The 22,885-nt window shown below is 42.5% G+C and overlaps 1 protein-coding gene across 1 annotated transcript in view; it reads right to left on the bottom strand.

Annotated features, from left to right (window-relative positions):
• DCAF12 (DDB1 and CUL4 associated factor 12) overlaps nt 1-22,885 on the bottom strand; it is a 37,708-nt gene that overhangs the window by 10,450 nt on the left and 4,373 nt on the right. Inside the window, exons 3-8 of the mRNA XM_074857279.1 lie at nt 15,338-15,544; nt 14,021-14,081; nt 10,834-11,027; nt 9,747-9,812; nt 8,885-9,047; nt 645-829 (exon numbers count right to left, since the gene is read on the bottom strand). Of these exons, the coding sequence (XP_074713380.1) occupies nt 645-829; nt 8,885-9,047; nt 9,747-9,812; nt 10,834-11,027; nt 14,021-14,081; nt 15,338-15,544 (876 nt within the window). The remainder of the gene's footprint in view (nt 1-644; nt 830-8,884; nt 9,048-9,746; nt 9,813-10,833; nt 11,028-14,020; nt 14,082-15,337; nt 15,545-22,885) is intronic.

Here is a 22,885-nt window from a genome sequence, read left to right as displayed (position 1 = left end):
AAGCTTCGGACAGATCAACTTGAAGATACCAGATATCCTGAAGCTTTTTCTGAGGTCATTTGGGCCAAATGGGGGGGGGGGGGGGGGGGCAGTGAAAGGTAGGGAAGATATCAAGTTTCATTACTATTTAAAGTTACATCACAATGATAAACAAGATAATGGAGAGAAATTAGACAAAGACATTTACTGATTTATGATAACATACAGGAAATTGAACTCAAGTTCAAACTGCTATGGCATTACCTCAGGAAGCCAGTTTCTAAAATTGCACACAATTAAATTGAATCTCTCTTACTTTGAGCACCACGTTAGAGTAACACAGTTTTAAAGAAAGACAATGTATTTTGTGTTTGAGGTTCTGAAAACCAGAAGTTAGACAACATTCAAAAATATAAAGATATAAAATCTAGGTAATCTATGGATCAGTGCATAAGAACAGTAGTCAGTATGCCTTACATCAAGCAACCAACCTTCAATACCCTTTCATAAAGCTTTTTGTAGAAAGCAATTCTACAGCACTTCTTGCCTTTCATGATTACAGTTATCAGTTACATGATCGCTGTTTCACCGGGACACATTTCATACAATAGCTCCCATTACTATAAAAAGAACCGGTCAGGGCCCTACAGCCTCAAGCTACTCACCAGCCAGCCTTTCCCAGTAGTCAGCTTCAAAATTTCACTTCCTCCTAGTTTCTGTTTCTGTCCATGGCAGGCACGTGGGGGCTTTTCATCCAGGAACCTCTGGGCTCTGATATCATAAAACAATAAGGAACCTTGCCCCGTTCCCACTGTGATGATGTGCTCGTAGAAGCTCACTGATCGAATACCTGTCAAACAGAAAATGGACATAAAATGCAGTTGTGGCAGGTGCATCCGCCCAATGAAAGCAGAGCTTCTTGGCTGCTGAAGTGTAGCAGCTCCTGGCTGCCTTTGTTCTCAGGGCCTCATGGTAGCTGGGGCCTTTGGCCAATGGGAGCCGCTATTGACTACAGGTCAGATTCGGCCTGGGTATAAATGGAGTCCCCTGGAGCAGCACGCTGCGGTCAAGGACTCTCCTCTTCGGTCAGGACGCTGCCCAAGGAAACTCCTTGAGGGGGCCCTGGGTCGGGACGCTGCCTTGAGCAGGTCCTCGAGGTTGAGCGCCCTCACTTGTCAGGTGAGTGATAAAGCATTTTGTGTTGCCGCTAAACCCTAGGGAGTGGGGCTTTGTTCTGCGTTTCAGGTTGCCGTTAAACCCTAGAAAGTTGTTCTGTTCTCTTCTCACAGACATTCGAACCTGTAATTTACAGAGAGCTAGTTAATTGTGTTAATAATACATTTTTAATTTTTGGTGGTTTATTTGAGAGCCTTCGTAAAAATTGGCGTAGTCGGCAGGATGTCGATAGAGGAGCTATTACAGAAATATAGTTATGCCCCTTCTCCCCTAGATGTACAGTGGACAAAGAAGTGGTTTGATCCGGTGGAAGTTGCGAGAAAGTTGGAACAAAGCCGGGGAAGTTGGTGGAATAGCAGAAGTGAAGGAAAAATGTGCACCATTTTAGATGCCTGCTTGATTCAGGCGCAGGATTATTTTGTAGTAGTGGAGAGAGATGCCTTAGAGGAGCGATTGGAAATTGATAATTTAAAGACAGAATTATTACGAGAAAGAGAGAGAAGGGGGTTATTAGAAAAAAAAATTGAAATTATGCTGGAACAAGCAAAAAAGCCTCCTAGTGTTGTTCAGATTCAAAAGTTAATTACAAGTGTAGATCTTGAGGAGTGGGATGGAGCTATCTGGGGAGAGTCTGATGACAGTGGCTCAGAGGAAATAGAGGAATTGGAGGAAAGAAATGTGCAACCTCTCATTAAAACAGAAAGGCATACAGGTCCACAAGGTGGGAACCCCCGAACCTCCGAGCATACAAGCCCCTGGACGGGACCCGAGCTTAGTGAACTTCAGGTTAAATATTCGCGTAAACCGGCTGAAACTGAAACCGAGTATTTGTGGAGAGTTTCTTTAACGGGGGTGATAGAATTCTGTTGAGTGATGATGAGGCGGAAGGTTTCTGGGGTCCTGGAGTGTTTTTAAGTGATGGACCAGCGGGTAACCAGTCGATAACATCTCGAGTGGCTTACTGGGCTGGGAGCGTAGACCCTAAGGAGAGGGGAGAACCTGTTACCATTAAATTAAAGGGACTGTCGGAGCTGGCAGAGGGAGTACAAAAGGCAGCTGGCATTCAGGAGATGTATGAGAGGGGGCGGTGCGGAATCCCGCTTGTGGCACCGGTGGATCCCAGCCACCTTAAACCTCTCATTTAGAGGGTTCCCGGCTGCCTTAAAGATCTGTGTCCAGTCCCTCAGAGAAAGGGTGCAAAGAGCTATTGAATGCAGCCAGCAAAACCCAAGTGTTACATGATCTGGTTACTTATGGGTAAGAAATGGGCTGGACTGACCCGGGTGGGGATGAAGCCGGAGGGTGCGGCAGGTCAGTCGGAAAATGCCCCTCGAGCAGCCTCCTCGTAGAGAGTTTAAACCGCCCCGGGATAAGTCAGGTCAATTTTACGATTCAGAAAAGAATCATCTTTGGCGGAAGACGTTGGCACTGGGGGTACCCCGGGCAATATTACATGGGCAATCTACTGGTAACATCTCAAAGTTGGTGCAAGTGCTGGAGGGCAGAGCTCGAGAACAAAGGAAAAATATTAGGGTTTGATGTTTTGGCAGGTAAACAGTGGTGTTTACCAGATGCAGAGTGTGGAGTTTTGGAGTTAGGGCGACAGAAGTTACCTGTGTCTCTCCATATCCACTGCCAACTGCTGCCAAACAGGGTATTTTTGAGATGATTCATGATACTGAAAAAAGATTATAAATCGTACACATTCCCGTTATAAATCTCCGGTGTGGCCAGTCCTCAGACCAAACAAAAGGTGGCAATTAACAGCCGATTATGGGCGGCTGAATGCCCATCCAGGCCTTTGTCAGCTGCAGGGCCTGGCTGGGCTGGGCGCAGCCCTGCAGGAGCCGCTGCCAGCTCTGGGACGGGCTCTTCGTGGTGCCTTTGTCAGAAGCAAGAGACGGCGGGCAATTTACATTTGCATGTCCTGTCCGGGGATATCAGCACTCGCAGACAATTGCTTGCTATGCACTGGCTCAAAATCTTGCTAAAACCACGCCCGGAGAAGGGGTTAAGAGCTCTGGAAACACCCCCCCCCCTGTGGTAATCGGGCAGTGAGAAACTGCGAGGAAGCTCTATGTGCAGTTAGATCATTACTGCCACACATGGCAGATAAAGAAGGAAACACCCAAATCAATTTAATCAGGTAACAGTTACTGCCGGGGTGGTCCAGGAGTGGGCACACAAGGCATCAAGTGGGTGTTTCATACCCCATATTACCCTCAAGCTAGTGGCATGGTTGAGCGAATTAATGGCTTGATCAAGAGACATGCCAATGTTTCACGACCTAACTGGGGTATAAGGTTGGCACAAGCAGTTTTTATTGTTAATAACCGCTGGGGACATTATGTAACCCAAAAATACAAGCATTTTGTCCTACGGGATTATCAGGTGATGATGCTCCTATATGTGACAATCATAAGGGCCAGCGCCCCCTGAAAATATATGCAGGCCAACCTGTCATGGTGAAGTTGCCCTCAGTTGGCATTGTGCCTATGACCCTGGTAAAATCTAGGGGGTCTGCATGCCTGGGAGGCCTTAGATAAAGGTGGTTTTCCACCGAATCAGCACCTGATGGATAATCCCTGATTTCTAACTTGATGCCCGGGTTCTGATCCAAGGCCTAGTTCTGTTTTTTTTTGTTAGGATCTTGGAGGAACAGATGACTTCGACATCCTGATGGGCAACAGGGATCCATATGGACAATCAAGACTTGGATGACAACATGGTGGCGAATGGATCTTGTGAAATTGGCAGCATTCAGAAGAATGTGATTGGACTTGGTGCTATTGTGTTAATGTCACTTTAGGTCAAAAAATGAAGAAAGTGGCAAGAGACTTGAGGCAATTGTTGCTATATTAAGCATTAATTGATTAATTGGATATGTTTGAATCTTCCTTGTTAGAATGGTTAATCAGCTTCCTTCAATTTTGAGTGTAATACATTGTATGGTTGGAGGGTTGTTTTTTTTTTAAGATTTGATTGTATAATCATCTAGGGATGACAATCCACAATGAGTATTGAGACTCACCAGGACCACACTCCCTTTTAACCTTTGAGGCAAGAGGTGGCTGTACCACCACTTCAAGGAAACCAGCCGAATCATGACTGTAGTCACAGGGTGGATTGTGGCAGGTGCATCTGCCCAATGAAAGCAGAGCTTCTTGGCTGCTGAAGTGTAGCAGCTCCTGGTTGCCTTTGTTCTCAGGGCCTCACAGTAGTTGGGGCCTTTGGCCAATGGGAGCTGCTATTGACTACAGGTCAGATTCAGCCTGGGTATAAATAGAGTCCCTTGGGGGAGCCATTTGGAGCTCGTCCCCTGGAGCAGCACGTTGCAGTTGAGGACTCTCCCCTTGGGTCTGGACGCTGCCCTGAGGGTCCTCGAGGTTGAGAGCCCTCACTTGTCAGGTGAGTGATAATGCTTTTGGGTTGCTGCTAAACCCTAGGGAGTGGGGCTTTGTTCTGTGTTTCAGGTTGCCATTAACCCTAGAAAGTTGTTCTGTTCTCTTCTCACAGACATTCAAACCTGTAATTTACAGAGAGCTAGTTAATTGTGTTAATAATTAATTTTTAATTTTTGGTAGTTGGTGGTTGAGAGCCTTCGTAACAGCAGTAAGGAAGGTGGATGCTTTGGCTCTGCAGTGCTGCTGCTTGATGTCTAATATTTTCTTTAAGAGGAACAACCTACTAGTATTCACAACACATAAGTTTCCCCACTGCTACGGAGCAATGCAGACAAATTGTATTGATGCTTTTGAAACAGCAGCTTCAATTACATATACTACTTCCCTTCTCCTCTGAGGCCACTGGCTACACTGATGGTGCACAGTAAGAAGTTTCATTCTCAGCAGGCTCCAGCTCTGCCAGATAAGCAAAGATCCTAAGCCATTTAGGATCAAGAGCAACTTTGGTCTGTCTACCACAAGTCTCTAAGTGAACACACCATGAGCAGACAGAAAGAACATCACATTGGTTTCCTCCACAAGTTCACACCCTATCTAGCTACCTGCCAAGCTTCGATAAGTGAGCATGTGAGAAAAGTTACTATCCTAACTGCCACCAAGTGGATTTTGTGGATCAACAGGCTAGCTGTAAGTCAGTATAACCATAATAATCACTAGTCACTCTGCTGCTAAAATAGATCGGGCTCTTAAACAATTTTGAAGCTATCTCCACTCAGATACTCTTACACAAGCACACCTTATTCTTTGTAGCTGGCACATGTAGCACTTCAACCAGCAATGAAAACAGACTAGGAATCCCGGATCCTAAGCAATACCATGCTCCACCAGTACATGGGAAGCTATAGCAGGTTTCTAGTCCAAACAAAACTTTCTAGCACAATTCAGTTATGCCATTAGATTGAGTAAAAGAGTACATTTCATTTTCACAAAATCTAAATCTGAAGCCTCAGCTAAACAAAGATCTCTTGGAAATAGTCTTGGGGAGATTCTGTATGTAGCAATTTGCAATGTGCAAAATGTCCTGTCATCTCTATTTATTGTGCAAAAGGTTTGTTCTGTGTAAGCACTCTACCCCAAACAACTCTTCTACACAGATTAAACCCCACCCCACCTATGCTTCTCCTTCCTGCACAACACAACGCCAGGTTACAAACTCCAGGGCTTCCAAAGCCCCTTTAAAGTACCGCTGAATTACAGCCTAAACAAGCACTCAAACAGGAGGGGAAGAGGGAGTTATGCCAGTTACATCCACGTGCCAACTGCTGTCACCGTACCAAGTGGGACTGAATGTCACAAAACTTGTAGCAGACTGGAATACACCCAGCAGTACACGTGACAGCAGGCATCTGAGAGATGTGGAAGCAGCCAGGGAGTTCCCCTCTGTACAGAGTCCTAACTAGAAACATATCCTCATCCTACCGCCTCCACATCCTGATGTTACATCCACAGCCACCAGCATCTGTGACACACACTTAGAACAGGTGAGGCCATGTTGTCATGCTCCAGCTGCGAGGTGAAGTCTTGGCTGCACACTTAACAGGTGGAAATCACTGTGCAAGTCTCACACCTGCTGAAGTAGATTTACCAGATTCATGCAAGAATCTCCATTTTACTTCAGATAACTACAAATGCATCTGACAAGTCAGAGGCATCTCCTCCTGCTCCCATTACAAGGGCCTGGCTCTGGCAAATACATACAGCCCTCTGCAATCAGCATGAGCAGTCACTTGGATAAGAGGAAAAAGGCACAAGAGGGGACCTGCTCTTATTTTTGCTCCAAAAGTGCTCTTGACAAGCAACTCAGCAGAACACTTAACAGGTGATGGGAGTACAAAAGCAGATGGCATGTACTTTTCAATGCAATTTGTTAATAAAAAGCTATAAAATGCAAAATGACTGTGGATCTAACTGAAGGAATCCATGATGTACCTACCCACTACTAAGAGGATGTTTAGAACAGGCTTTCAAGAACAGCACTCCAATTGGCTCCTAATGGGCTGAAGTACCTCAGATTAATCATTCCCATCAAACTAAAAGCACAACCTGTGCCTTGAACTGATCACAGTAAGCTCTCCAGCACAGCCAGCACTCTACCACCTGTGGATCTGGACTATTTGGACCAGCAAATTGAGTCTCATTCCTGAAAGGCGGAGAAGCTCTACAAATCCCAGAAAGAAATGAAGTCTCAGTAGCATGTCCTACACTTGGGGCAGACACAGAGTCCATGCCACTCAAGCTCTGTCCACTACATTAACATTGCTGCCTTCAGGATATAAAGCCAAGGGCATGTAACATTGCACTGCATGCCAGCCGAGCAGAAAACAGTTGCTCTCACAGATCAAGAATTAAGAGTCCAGAGCCTGCACCTCCGTGTACAGCTGCTAAGAAAAGCAACACTTACAAGATTCACTAAAAAGTATTAGCTACCTTCTCATGTAGAGCAGACAGGGCTACACTGGGTAAAAAACAGTTCCAGTCTTACTAAGTGACAACCTTTCCTGACCTGCTTTTGTATACAACACTAGTGATCTGAAGTTAAAGTGGACTTACCACATTCAGCAGGTGCATTTGGAAGATGAAAGCACATTCAGGTAACCAAAGCACTTAAAAGTCAACTCAAATTTTAGTTTGCAAATCAATAAAGAGCCTGCTTTCTAGAGGTGCTGCACCACTCCAAGTTCCAGTGAGATCAACAGGAAGTTGAAACACTCAGTATCAGGAATTAATATTACTTAAGTGCCTTGTCCTGCTTTCAGCTGGGATAGAGTTAATTTTTCTTCTTAGCAGCTAGAATAGTGCAGTGCTTTGGACTCAGTACTGGATTTGGTATGAGAAGAATGTTGATAATAAACTGATGTTTACAGTTGTTGCTAAGAGATTAAGAACTCTGCAACTCCCCATGTCCTGCCCAGGTACAAGAAGCTGTGAGGGAACATGGCCAGAGCACCAAATTGGCTGGTGAAATATTCCATATCGTGTAAAGTCATGGTCAGTAGATAAAGGAGGGGTGGCCAGGAAGTGGGGTGGTTCTCTCTCACCTTTGGGATTGCAACTGCAGGATCTTGGTATTTCAGGATTGCTATCTGGGAATGGGCTGCATATCAGTCAGCAGGTGGTGAGCAGTCACATTGTGAACTACCCATGTGTACTTTCTATTATTGTTATTGTTTTGTTTTATTACAATTATTACACTTTTTATCTCAACCTATGAGTCTCCCTTTACCCCTCCACTTTTGTCCCCCATCCCCTGGGCAGGGGGAAAGTGAATGAGTGGCTGCATGGTGTTTGGCTGCCAGCTGGGTTTAAACCACAACGCGCCTCCACCACCATGGGGAAAAAAAAAAAATCATCTGCCTCCTATGCAGAACTGAAAACAGCACTGAACAAAGGCTTTCTCCAGACATGAACTGGAGGTGCCCTAGAGACACTACCTACAAGTAGATCATCCTCCCAGCAGGGATGATCACATATGCAAGGCAGAAGCTTTCAGCCACCACACTCCAGTGTCTTGGTATTTCTCCCCTGTGACACTGAAGGGTGACAATGTCAGGACCTCCAGAGTCCTCACTGACAGCAGGTCAGGACAAGGGCTGTCACTGGTAAGATGTTCAGATGACAACACAAGCTGGTGAAGCACCTTTCCTCATATCTCAGAAACTTCTACTGTGTCTGAAAGAAGCAGATCCTGACATTTATCTAGACAGCACTGTTCAAACTTCAGTAACCACATAAATAAAACTTTCCTAATCCCTGCCTGCATGCATTCTTTAGCTAATGTGCCCAATAAAGAGATGGATGCCTAAAGCCAAGCTAAATAAGGGCTGCAATTTATTAGTATGGGATTAATATGGTTTAAAATGGCCATCAGTGCACAGTGCTTGAAAATAAAGGGTATGAGAAGAAACTTACGGGGACCATTCACCCTGCAAGCCCTCGTGCTTAGCCCTGGTGCAAGGTTCAGTTGGACATATTGCATCCACATCAGAAAAGGTAAACAGCACTCAAATCTGCACTCTTTTTTTTCCTGGAGTGAGCTTTTGTATATTTAAAGCACAAAAATACACACTGAAAATCAAGTCTCACTCAGTTTTAAAATTACAAGCAAGCATTCACATTTCAAAGAAAGAAAAACCTACATATACTATAAATGATTTTGTCTATCACATGAAAAACCCTTCCAATTTATTAAAAGCTTATCTTACTGCAGTTTTAACAGCTACTTCTGCAAGGAAACCACTTGAAGCACCCTTTGACAATTTTCTTACCACTGCCTCGTTCCTTGGAACAGACGGATTTAACATTGTGAGAAGGCTGCCTGGGATCCAGAAAGGAGACATGTGCCTGTGATCCTACTGCATACACCGACCACTCCTGACCATAAGCCAAACACACGTTCTCCCTGCAGTATGGCAACTTTGTGGAAAGTAACTGGAAACAGAGGAAATAAAAATCAACCCATTATGAGGAAAGAGCAAGATGTTAATAGAACAATTCTGTAGCTATGTTCAAAGAAATGGCAGCAAAAAACCAAAATGCAGCTAAAAATACATTCACCACAAAAATAGAACTTTAACAGAAAAGCAACAGCCTGACCCAGATAAAAAAACCTGAAGGAGATGGGATGCCTTATCTGAATCAAACTGAGATGACAAAGGCTGAAGCCAAGCATTATGTGAAGAACAATTGATATTTTGGTGCAGTTTTACATCTAAGCTGCTGTTATTTCTTCAGCAGGCATACACAGACATCATCTCTCAGCTGAAAAAGCTCACCTCATTCAGTAGCATAGATATGTCTCGGTTAGATCTGCAATTACACCTAAATAAGCGCAATTTCCTTTATGAACTCTGCTAATCAAGTATCAGTCATACTCTATGCAACAGCTCACTTCAGCTAACTCAGAACTGGCAAAAAGTTAAGAGCACTTCCCACCCTCCAAAATAAGGGGAGTGGGAAGTTTCTCTCCTCAAGTTCTAGTTTTTAGGACATTTCATTTTACATTAAGCTTTTAAGTGTTTTACAAACACTGCTGCTCTTTCTTCAAGCATTTAAAGGAGATGAAGAATAGTGACAAGCCTTTACTGCTAGGCAATTTTTGAAATTTAACACCAACAAACAGAAAAGCACCTTTGATAGTGTGTGCTCTGCTTTCCAAAGATGAAAATACCCATCTAGGGACACAGCTCCCAGTTCCTATTAAAAAAAGAAAGTAACAGAGTTAGTTTCTGTATTATAGATGTCCTTACAAACACAGACTCTCTACTAGGCAGGCTGCATATTCTGGATTGAACTCATCCCTAATCCTGTACCTGCTTATCATTTGTCATTTTATACTGATCTTCATAGAGCACAATATAGCACAAAGGTACCAGGTAGAGTAAGAATTAAGAAAACAAATAACCAAAAATAACTTGTGAAAGTATAGATCTTGTTAGACAATCAAACAATGAATTATTACACAGTACAAGCTAGTGTTGACAATGCTTTTCAGCAGCTCCCACACCGATTCTGACCCTGAAGAAAACATTTCTTTCCAGGTACTACTCTACTGAAAAAGCTTTATGAAGTCTCCATCACAGAGGAGTAATTAACAGCTATAGTGAAAAATAAAGACCACAGGAGCACCGTGCTTTGGAGAGCACACCCACCTTTGCTTCACAGTTTCTCTGGTTTTTGAGGGCAGAAAGGAAAGTAGTGGGGGATGAATTGCTACTCCCACCAGTAATAGCAAGAGAACAGCATGGGGGAGGTTAATATTTACTGTCTATCAGACGTCAACAAAATAACACCATAGCAAGCACTTTGAGTCAGTCACCTGGCTGAGCAATCCAGTAGCGATTCAGCCATCAAAATGTTAGGTGGTCTTCACGAAAAATGAAGAAAAGCAGCAAAAGCACTCAAGAGTGGGATTTAAGGAGCAAGAGGTGTTTTGGCGCTTGATCTGCTTCTTGTAATCTAAAAATCAAAACGCCGAGGAAAATTGTTTTTTTAAAACATGACTTTTTTTTTTTTCTACTTGACTTCTCCATTCATTTGCGGAAGAAGCAGACATAGCAGATGAAGACTACCATCTCACATGATAAGGATGCAAAAGGATCAGGACAAAAAATATTAGGTTGCTTCTCCGGTATTTTTGATTTACATCACTTTTTTCTTTTTCTAATACATATAGACAGTTTTAGGACTTCTCAACTGCCTTGGTCATCTTACTGACCTTGTTCTTATTGTTGAAAGCCAATGCTCGGACTTTGCAGTTGTCAGGATTGGTGTTCTCCTTGGGGATATCCTTCAGAGCCCTGTGTGTTATGTGGGCATAGACAGGAACTTGAGAGAGATTATGCCTGGCATCGCTTCTGGACAACACATCCTCTGTGACTTCCCAGAGCCCCATCGAACCATCCCGGGAGCCTGAAAAACAGTCCATGAATAAGTAATCCATTTCACATATAACTAACTCCCCTTTTTAAAAAAGGAATAAGCAATAGGGTCTGAAAGAAAGAAAGGATACTATTCATTTAATCTAATCTAATCTAACTGAATATACTGTTGGTGCCTATATATTAATTATTAACAAAAACTTGATTTTACTTAGATGTAAAGTTCATAACATTGTGAACTCTTTGTCAACTGGTTTGTCTATACCGTTTCCAAGCAGCCAGATCACCTCAACTGTTTTCAAACTGATTAGGATGCATCAAAAAACACAGTCCTGTACAATAACCATTAGATATTCACATGTAGAATAAACTCAGAGGTGACTGAATAGCCTACGCATTCAGTCTGGCTTATCAAGGCCGAGACAAAAATCTCCAAGAAAACTCAGTTGGGTTTATGCCAGTTTGAGTTCATTTGATTTGTACCTGTATACTTACAGGTATGTACACACACATTTCTGAACTGAACAGAAACAGCTATTTGAATCCACAATTTGTACCAATTTGGATGAAATCTATTTATAAAATTACTTTCCTAAAACCTGTACAACTTCTTGTTTAAAGAATGTAACACAGGAACTGAGGTTGAACAAGCAAGAACTTGTTTTATTTTTCTATTGAATTTGAGGACATTAATCCAAAATGTGAATCAATAAGAGTAACAATAATGGATGAAGAAAGCTGAATGTCTTTGTTCATAGATTAACACAGGCTTAATCCAAGGCTCTATACCCATCCCTTCTGGTGTTTGGGCAACTCATTTCCATCTAAGTCAACTCTGACAGATTTGACATGTTCCTTAATTTCTTCCCTACACAATGTGAAAAATACATCACACTCTTTCACAGGGAATGCATAATAAGGATACCAGAAAAGACTAAATATCTACATCAGACTATTACATTTATAGGCTTTGGTACATCATCGGGAATGAGCTGCAAAGACAGCTAAGCAAAACATCTTGTTGCAATACCTGTGGTCCTGCACAGCAGAGATGGCTTTGTCCCCTCACAGATGGATTCAGTCATTTGCCCCTATCACCTACTACAGCCAAATACAAAAGGACGTTCCTAATCTCGCTTGCATAGCATCAGGCAGCACGTGTCACAACATCCTGCCACGAAATTTACACGTTGATGGTTTTCAATGACACCTAATGTGTTTGTTATGGAGGCTGAATACTCAGCAGTAGAAATTCTAAACATCTTGACATACTTTAAGGGGAAGCTGTCCCTTTTAATAGACCTAGCAGGGGAAAAAGTCAATGTACGCTGTTCAACTGGTTAGCCCTAAAGCCAAGAAAAATATAATTGGTTACCCTAGGCTTACGCCAGCCTGAGAATTATTCACCCTGTCTGAAGCTTTTGCCATGGAAATCTTCTCCCGAGAGTACAACCGACTTGACTGATGCATTCTCCCTCAGCTATGGCCGCTTAGTCAAGAGCTTAATTTTATGCTTATGGACTACTGAAATACACTGCTGCAAGTTTCAGAAGCAGAGCCTTGTTCTTGTTGAAGCTGACACAAGCAAGAGGAATAATCAAGTCCCTGGTCCTCTTTGTACCCTCTCAACAGTTCTGACAGCAGTGAGAAAGTATACTGCCAAATCTCTAACCTCAAGCTGTATTATCAGTGTGATCTGCCATGAGACCAAATGCTCTTTTTAATTCCTCTGGCATTTAACCTGCCCCAAGAAAGTCACAAAAAAATTTGCATTTAGTTTCTTAATTCAGATAAAAGTGTTTGCTATATCCTCAGCGTTTGGAGTTCAAATATTTCTGCTTCACACTTTCAAATATAAATGTAATAGAAATCTTAGAAAACATCAGAAATTAGTTGTCTTTCTTTTCTCCTGATTAGGATCATCAGCAAAGGTCTGAAGAACTCAGGTTAGCAATCAGACTTACTAATTGCTTCCAAGAAGTTTTCCCTAGTGTCTCAGGTCTGGTGACTAGAACCTACATCCTGCTGTAAGCATCATACAACAGAGAATATGGCTGCCTTCTACTCACACCTCCACCCTTGAGCACGCAGAAAACACTGAGAGCAACCCAGTCTAATCTCACATGCCCTATTCCACTGGGTCCTTATCTTTCCCTTGGGTATCTCTAATCATCTCTGCTGTTCTCTTCAAGCTTACTAGCTGACAATTTTTTGGGGGTTGGAGACTTGCAAAGATAAACCTTTATATTAAATTCAAAAATCAAATTCCAGGATTAGCTTTTTGGTTTTGGAAAAAAAAAAAAGTCTTACTGAACTAACAGTTCAGATATTTGATTTCTATATGAGACTGTTATGATATTCTGTCACCTGCAGTTCGACACCTCCTTGTACAGAATACTACAACCTGTCAGCATACAAAAACAGTAAACTACTAAATTAATGCTACAGGATATTAGTATTGCTCCCTTTACTAAAGTAATATTTTATGAAGTTACACTGATTATCCAACTAGTTGCTAAAAAGTCAATAATTGACTTTTTCTATTACAGCCTTTTGTATTAACTGCCATAGTATATGTCCATATACATATATACACACACACAGAGCTGTACTGCTAGCTTGACAAAACTGAGTTTTTATTAACTCAGGATTTCAGGAAACCAATATTGCTCTGTTGTATTCCAAAGTTATTAACTGATAACCAACACCTCTCTTGAAATTATTCTTGTGTGGAAACCTTCCCTGTAACTCATTGTGTTTAGAGATCCTCTCATGGCAACACCAACTGGAAAGACAGGAATATTACCTCTGATACTAGAAAAATCAAATCTAGATCAGAGCCCTACAAACAAAACAAAGTGAAGCACTGTACTAAGACCAAGAAGGGTTTAAATAACAGAGATAGTTCCAAGTGGTTTCAAATGCCCTGACAAAGTGCTTCCCTAAGATCTACCAAGTGCTGTAGAGCAGTATAAAATTCTGGAGAGAAGGAAAAAAAAAAAAAGAGAGAAAAATCTACTTTACCAGAAACAGCCATAGTATCACTGATCCACGCAATTGAAAATATCCAGTCCTTATGTCCATCCTAAAAGGAAAAAAAGAGGGATTTTTCTGTGCCATTATGCTCTAGAGTAGCCTCAAAGCAAACAAGTATTCTTCACTCTGGTTTTTAGTACAAACTCAGGACAGACCTACATTAAAAACATATAGATGAGATTTCTGTGTCAAGCTGGAGCAGTTTAAGAACTTAACAGTAATTTTAACTTTTTCTGATTTTGAAGTGTATACTTAATAGACAACAATTAGGTGATGGAAAAACAGGTCTCTGACCAAGGACAAACTGATCTCAATTGTAAGGACTTAGATTTTCCATTTTGAAATCAGGTTTCTTTACTTGTGTAAAGTAGCTACATACTTTTATTTCCTCAAATGCACATTCCTACTACAAAAAACAACCAAAATCTTATGCTTACAATATATGACCTACAGACTAATATTTCAAGACTATTACTTCAACAACCTTTTCTTTAGCAGGTAAGAAACCTGTGGGGAAAAGAACCCCATAAGGCTCCAGTTGTGTTTGAAAAGCTGTAAAGTCACAACAGGACGCAAATGCATAGCAAATCATACAAATCTTCAGAGTCAAGCCGTTCTGCAGCTGGTTATCTGCTACTGCAGAAACTCTGACCTGACTTCTGCTGTTGTAGTTAACGTCTATGTGAAGTCTGAATAAAAAGGAGAAATGAAAGAGAAGTACTTGCAGGACACCACTATACTCATTTCAACCTTTTTTCTTTTTAAGACTGACTATTTTAAAAAGGTCACATGATGATTCAGAACTGTAAGCAGTACCTGAGTCTATCAAACTGCCATAAGCCACTGAGTTAGAACTAATCCTCAAAGACAAGTTCCACCTCTGGAATAATACATACATAAGCTGCACTGGTGAAGGGGAAAATGTGAACAACTTGTATCATCTTTTCATTTCTCAGAAGAGTTTTTTCACTAAAACTAGTTTCAGAGCTCATCACCACAATTAGACTTTAACATTTGGGATTTTGTTACATTTTTGGTGCCTAAAAGTGATCTCAAGTAGACCTGAATGAGGGTGAGGAAGAAGAAATCTGACTTGGAACCTTAAGAATCTTCTCACATGTTTGTGTACTCACTTGTATTTAAAATATCTTGTCAAAAAAGACTATCAGGAATGTTTTCAAGCTTTCAGAAATTCATTCTCCGCTACAAGATTCCCAAATCTTAACCTTGCTCTGACATTAGGCACTTCAAAGTAGTAAGTCTTATAAGTGACAGAATAAACTTTCCCCACATACTCCCACTTACATCTCCCACACAGACAGGATCGAGTGTAGGCAGACGATAAATTGCAAGACTGTTGGGGTTGTCTCCACCTGTGGCCAGAAGGGTCCTCGATGGGTTGAGCTCAATGGCATGAATACCACATCCCTGCTGGTTCACCATTCCGGGTTCACGATCTTTCAGAATCGGAATCTTGGTAATTTGGCCAGTTTGGACATCTACTACAAATAACTGGGGGAAAAAAACAGGAGATATAAGTCATCATTGAACAGAGAAGAACAACAAGATAGTCAAATATCCTCCCTATTTTGAATTTACATTCTTTTCAAGTTGGAATCCACAAATGCTGTAAATATGGCTCAAAAATGCATAAATTGGTTCTTAAAACAAGTAAACTAGCTTACTTATAGCAGGGTTTTTTTCAATCACCTCATTTGGTTTTCACAGCAATGGAAGAGAGAGGAGAGAAACGTGCCATGGGAGGTTTTCTGTTTAACAAAACCCTTGAATCTAAAACTCTTTTCTCTGTTCAGTATCATGAGAAAACAATGCTGGTTTTCAGTTTCCCTGTACCACAGTGAGAAAGAGACCCATATCACAACAGCCACTAAGCTTCAGGAGGCTGAGCACAAGTCTCCTGCCTCCCAGATAAGATAATCATCATGAAGTTTTGGCTTTGGCAAATTTTATAAATTTATATATTTGGAGTTTATTTTCTGGTGATACATACAGAATAGTAAGTAAATATAGTACTGTCAGTGTGAACATCTGAAAAAAGATATCTAGCTACATACCTTATCCCACAAAAAGACTAGAAGTTGGAGCTCTATCTCACTGTCCCCTTGGCAAAAAACTCGTATAAAGCCTTAAAACTCTCCAGACAGACATTATACCCAGTTATGTCAGTTCAAACACATACCACAGGGTTACAATCTAAACCAGAACAAAGGTTTACATCACCTGCCAAAGTACACTTTCATTTGGGAGGCTCTTGTGCTGGATCATTTCACAGATGTTGTTCAGAGCACAGCTGCACTAGCAGTCAAACAGGTATAACAGAGGGGACAAAGCCCTGTGAGGGAACATAAGTGAAGCAAGGAAGTGGAGGATCTGAAGCTGACTTACACTAAAGAAAGTGATGTAGAGTCACAGCCCAGGTTTATAATTAAATTCCCCCTTAAGTTTGTTCCTTCTATAACCAAAGAACATTTTCTCAAAGTCTCTGGAAGTGAACTGAAGATGGTGAAGACAACAACAACAAAAAAAGAAAACTCAATGCAATTTAAAAAATACACACCTCAAGGAAGCTGTTCTGAAAGCCTGTAAGACATTTTTAGAAGGACAGAAGAGAAATCTAGAGGTTCTCAGAGAGAAGTTATATATACAAGGTGCTTTTGGTGAACTCTGACAGACTGTGGATCTGTTCTTTAATAAGTGTAAAAAAAACCCGAGAAAATTTAGCAGCATATCCATTATTCTTGATGTACTGAATATTAATGTCAAATCAAAACCTGATAAAGTATGGCATGTTAACCTCTTTCCACAGAGAAAGCTGAAATCTATTGATGGCTATTGTGTGTTGTGTCTAGAATGATTCATTCCCTTCAACCTGCAACCGATCTTCCTCTGTAGGCAGCAGTCTTTCACAAACAGATGACTGTTCCTACAGGGCCTGAATTTTCGTGTTTATTTCTTTATTTTGCATGCTGGTGTGGGGTCAGCCAACAGCTGAAGTGAAGCTGATTAGGTAGGAGGCACTGCAGTTCACTGCCTGAGACAGCTGGTAAAAACAGGATGCACACAGCCACCCCTCTGCCCTAACCACATCCCTGAAAATTAACACCTGCACTGCAGGATCAAGACCCATAATTCCCTCCCTTCTTGACCTACCCTTATGAGTGCATATCCTATTTTTCTCCTGAGTATTTCCTTCCAGCAGAAACACCTAATTCTCTCTCCTATCCTCCTTCAACTACTAAAAAACCCTAAAATCAACATTTAAGTACCTCAGACTAAGGCTTGCAGGTGTCATCTGCAGGTCCTAAAGCTGGCACCAGAAGTGCTAATTAGAAAAACACATCCACACCTCAGGATGTCCACAGACTCAGGAAAATTGTGCTTCAGCTGTAACAGACCCACACTTCGAAGAGCATCTCAACAGGTACGAGGACTGAAATTAAAAACCCTTCACATTCTCCAGCCTGACACCACTGTCATACATCCATGTTTGATATAAGGTTAATAAAGACTTACTCTAATGCAAAATTCTTTTAGTTAAACTCTAAACTAATTGGGCTGAAAAGGTAAAGAACTTGGAAACACACAATGCTGAAGCATCAGACACTCACATTTGTGTCCTGGATCTTCAACCTCAGTATCATTTTCTTAGAAGAGGTTTCCAAATTAAGATATTCTCAGAAGCAGCAACAGGACATAATTTCCTGCAGTGCTTTCATCTGCTCACACCCCACTCTAATCCATCGTCAGCCCCTGAACTGCTTTGTCATTTCCTCACTTTTCTCCTCCAGTTGCACAGTCTTACTGTAACCAGAACAGCAACTGCTCTTAGGTCAAGAAACTTCACACAGTTAGGGGACTGGCTTTGTAGTTTCAGACATAAAGTTCTAAGCAGTAACTTCTCCCCTTGCTTGGTAAGGAAGTTGGAACACTGTGGGTAGTTTAAAAACCACTACCACCTCCCTAGAATAAAATAGGTAAGCACTGTCTGCATATGTTAGGACTCTTGCATCACCTGGGGCAGGACAGGAAGCCAGAAGCTCACACTTGCAAGCTGCACCACTGATTGCCAAGAAATCTTCCCTGTAAATCCACCAAACAGAAGCCAAGAGAAGCCAGACAGCTGTTAGACACTTCTAAAACCAAAAAGGGAGAAATGTTAAGAAACACAATAGGCACCAGCTAAGAACACAGAAAATCTGAATACAGTTTTAAGAGTTTTAAAGACACTACAGTAAATAAAGTATGAAATATCTGACTGCTTTTAAACAAGTGCAGCCAAAACAACAGCATACAATGACATAAATCTGAAGAAAACAAAGTAATTAGCCTACTTCTTCCAAGCAAACTGGTACCTTCACTACTCTTGAAATAAGCACATCTGCAAATAGCTCCGAAGTAGCCTAGACCCTAAGAATCTTGACAAAGTCCTGATAGATCAACTACACATTTATTTTTTCTTTACCTCAAGCAGGAATAAGAACTTCTTTTCCAGCTCCTCATTATATAGAAACTAAAAACCAGCCCCAAAAACTCTTCCTGGATGCAGCAAACCCCCACCAACCTCCAAACAGTGAATGGTGCATATTTGTCCCTTGATTTTAAGCTTTGCACATAATTCAGTCGTTCCTGCTAGCAAAACGTATGCAAGCCATCCATTAGCATGCCAAATAAGTTAACATCCAGGATTTACCAAGCCAGGATTGCTTTGGCTATCTGCCAGAAGTCCAAGGACCACACTTCATCTGTGAGAAACAGAGCAGACTCAGCTATTGTGTTCTCTGACGGACAACCTTGTTCCAACAAGGAAACAGGCTGAATGACATGACAGAGAGAAATCCATCTTCCCTTTTTTCTTTTTAAACCAATTCAGAAGTACAGCTTGCAACAGTGCTATCACTCAAGGATCAAGGCAGACAAGCATGGCTAGGTACTACAGATGTCACAGACATGAATCTTCATGATCTGGCCCTACTTTTCACACCCTGTGAGATTACTAACTGTAAGCTTATTTTACTTTTTACTTTGCAGAAGTGGTGAGAAGTCATTCTGGCAAATGGCTCCCATACAATGACTATGTGGCTGTCCTCTTTCCAAACTGCTTACAATCAAGTTAATCATGAAACTGCCCCGCTTCACAGACTAAGAAACTTCAATAATCAACTTGCCAAAAGGAAAGACTGTGGCAGAGAACCAAGTATCTGAGGACTAGCCTGAACTGCAAAATCCATCATTCTCTTATACACAATACTGAGAGCAGGTCAGTTTGCCAGGTTCTTCCATCAAGTCTACTTCCATTTTTTAACCTGCCTTTCAGAGACAGGTTTAGGGGGTGGGAAAAAAAAAAGCTACCAGTTCATTAAATGTAAGTGTCCTTCCCATGCATCTTTAACTGAAAGCATTGACTTTATACAGAGAGATTAGGAAACAGGCCTGTGGAATGCCATTTCAAGGCAGCATGTAGACTTCCACGTCCTCCGCTGCTGTCCCCGCGCAGAGAACAGCAGATGAACAGCCATCCCTATTTTTCAGTTGATCGTACAAATCAGTCGGAACAAAACCAAAGGGTGCCACCCGGAGCTACAGCATGTTTTCATTACAGAAGTAGGATGGACATAGATTTACAAGGCATGAAGAACATACATGAAAGAGACTGCTTATTCTTCATGCAAGAAGCGCTCATGACATGCTCTGCATCCCAGCTCTTCACATACTGCTCTTTGAAATCACAGGCACATTCTTGTCATTCGTACTAATATTTGAAAGAAACCCAAGATAAACATATTGACTTGCTAAAACCAGAATCACTAAGAATCAATTGCACTGAAGTGTCACAATTGGCTTAAGCCAATCTTCAAGAACGCACATGCTTCTTCCTTACCCACTCAGTCTCACTAGCCCTGTGACAAGAACTAGCACTCAGGTAGCTGCGAGGTCAGCTGGATCATATCTCTGCCTTTGGTGGAAACTAACCCTACAAGAAAATCTGTCTGAACACAAAGCAGCAAGCTGATCCAGCTGACGCCCCAGCCACACGGACAATTAGTGCTAGCAAGACTGAGCAGGTGGGAACATCTCGTTCTGTAACAACACAAACCCAGAGCAGCTGAAGCTGGTCACAAAAATTTCACCCTCAGCCAAGACGGAAAATGACATCATTGTTCTCCTTCAAATTTGTTTTTTGCTAACAAAACCACAAAAGCAAGACAATGCTTACAGTGTCATTATACCAATACTATTGCTGATCACACTAAGTCACAGTGTTTGATTTTTCCCAGTCTCAGGCTTGCCTTTTATTCAGACTGTAAACACCTCTCTTTTCTACGTTCGTAGAACTCTCAGCATAAGGTTCTTCGGTTCTATAGTAATACAGATTTCCTAATATATGCCAAGTCCCAAAGAAACGTGGACTCTTTAAAGACTAAGCTACCAAACTGGTATGTATCCTTTCCAGTGGAGACCAGCACATAGAATCATAGAATAGTTTGGTTTGGGAGGGACCTTTAAAAGTCTTCTGGTCCAAGCCCCAGTGCCACAAGCAGGGCCACGTTGGAGTAGATCCGGTGTTTGGGAGCCCCGTCCAAGGTGACGGTGACCGTTTGCCGGGATGGGGCAGCTCCCAGCTCTCGGGGCAACCTGTTGCAGCGTTTGAGGAGCAGGCTGGTGGTAGAAGACGTCTTGCTTGTGTCTGGTCTGAATCTGGGCTCTGTGAGTTGCAAAGCATCAGCCCTGGTCCTGTGGGCACAGGCCCTGTGGCAAAGTCTGTGTCCGTCTTTCTTCTAAGCCCCCTTTGAGCATTGGAAGGCTGCTAGAAGGTCTCCCCGGAGCCTTCTCTTCTCCAGGCTGGACAACCCCAACTCTCTCAGCCTGTCCTCACAGGGGAGGTGCTCCAGCCCCCCGAGCATCTTCATGGTCTCCTCTAGACCCACTAGAGCAGGTCCATGTCTTTCTTATGCTGGGGACCCCAGAGTTGGACACAGTACTCCAGCTGGGGTCTTATGAGAGCAGAGTTGAGGGGCAGAATCCCCTCCCTTGACCTGCTGGCCACACTTCTCTTGATGCAGCCCAGGATGCGGTTGGCTTTCCAGGCTGCAAGTGCACATTGCTGGCTCATGTCCAGCTTTTCATCCACCAGTACCCCCAAGTCCTTCTTGGCAGGGCTGTTCTCAATCCGTTCATCCCCCAGCCTGTATTGGTATCGGGGCTTGCCCAAACCCAGGTGCAGGACCTTGCACTTGGCCCTGGTGAACCTCATGAGGTTCACACGCACCCACTTCTCAAGCTTGTCCAGGCCTCTCTGAATGGCATCCTGTCCCTCAGGCGTGTCAACAGCACCACTCAGCTTGGTGTCATCTGCAAACTTGCTGAGAGTACATTTGTTCCACTGTCTATGTTATTGATATTGAACAGTACTGGTCCCAATATGGATCCCTGAGGGACACCACTTGTCACTGACCCCCCTCTGGACATTGAGACATTGACCACTACTTGCTGGATGTGACCATCCAACCAATTCCTCATCCATCAAACAGTCCATCCATCAAATCCCTGTCTCTCCAATTTAAAGAGAAATGTTGTGGGGGACTGTGTCAAAGACATTACAGAAGTCTAGACAGACAACATCAGTAGCTCTTCCCTTGTCCGCTGATGTAGTCACCCCATCACAGAAGGCCACTAATTTGGTTAGGTAGGACTTGCCCTTGGTGAAGCCATGCTGGCTGTCACAAAGCACCTCCCTGTTCTCCATGTGCCTTAGCATGGCTTCTAGGAGGATCTGTTCCATGATCCTCCCCCGCACAGAGGAGAGGCTCACAGGTCGGTAGTCCCCAAGATCCTCCTTTCTACCCTTTTTAAATATTAGTGCAATGTTTCCCTTTTTCAAATCACCAGGGACTTCACCTGACTGCCATGACTTTTCAGGTATCATGGCAAGCAGCTAGGCAAGTACATCAGCTATGCACTAATATGCACTAACCTTCGCACAAAACCTACTCAGAGGTTGTGCGGTAGAGGGGATGCCTTACGCTTCCTCCTTGAAAGCGTCCAAAGCAAAACAATCCAGAATATAAGAAACCACTCTGAGAAGTGAGCAGTGGTAAAAGCCACCAGCAAGTTGACTGATTCTGAATTCACATTTCCAGAGACAAGACCATGTAATCAGGCACTCCACCTTGCTACGAAACTCTGAAGCACTACTAGCCAATGGTCACACACTTTGATGCCATTGAATTTGTTCACTTCCAAAATCACATTTGTCAGTTTTAACTTGTGTCCTGCCCTCCGTGTTTAATTTCAGGAGGCTGCAGACAGTTAACACATGTTGAAAGATGGCAAAGGATGGAGAAGTGAGAGACTTCATCTGCTAAAGGGCATCTCTACCATCCACACCATACCTGACACAGAAACCACCAGACTCTGAAGACATGGGTATCACCTCCAGTTGAGAGAAAACCAAATACTGTTGAGACAAGAAACAACACCTGGCTATTTACTCACAAGCCACTGAAAGAAAGGTGAATGGAGGTGTCAGTGACAGGCATCAGAGGTTTATTTACACTGATTTTTGGTCACTGTTCAGTGGACTTTGAGTTACAAACTGCGGGATCATGACTTCTCAATCCTCCCTGGGATCAGAAATGAGCTGTCTTCCTGATTCTTCATTACACGTGAAAAGCCAGAAGATACTTTAACTTGCAAAGCAAGTGGAAATCATTTTCCCCGCAGAGAGTCCATATTCACGGATGGAAGAGTAACTGTGCAGTGTATTCTCACCACTACAACCCCAAGACTACAAGAATAGGTTGTCATTTTATGAGATGCACAGAACAGACATGG

Source organism: Strix uralensis, chromosome Z, assembly GCF_047716275.1.
Source record: "Strix uralensis isolate ZFMK-TIS-50842 chromosome Z, bStrUra1, whole genome shotgun sequence".
Taxonomy (NCBI): domain Eukaryota; kingdom Metazoa; phylum Chordata; class Aves; order Strigiformes; family Strigidae; genus Strix; species Strix uralensis.
Note: the sequence above shows the minus strand (reverse complement) of the source record. Positions and strands in the feature narration are given on the sequence as shown.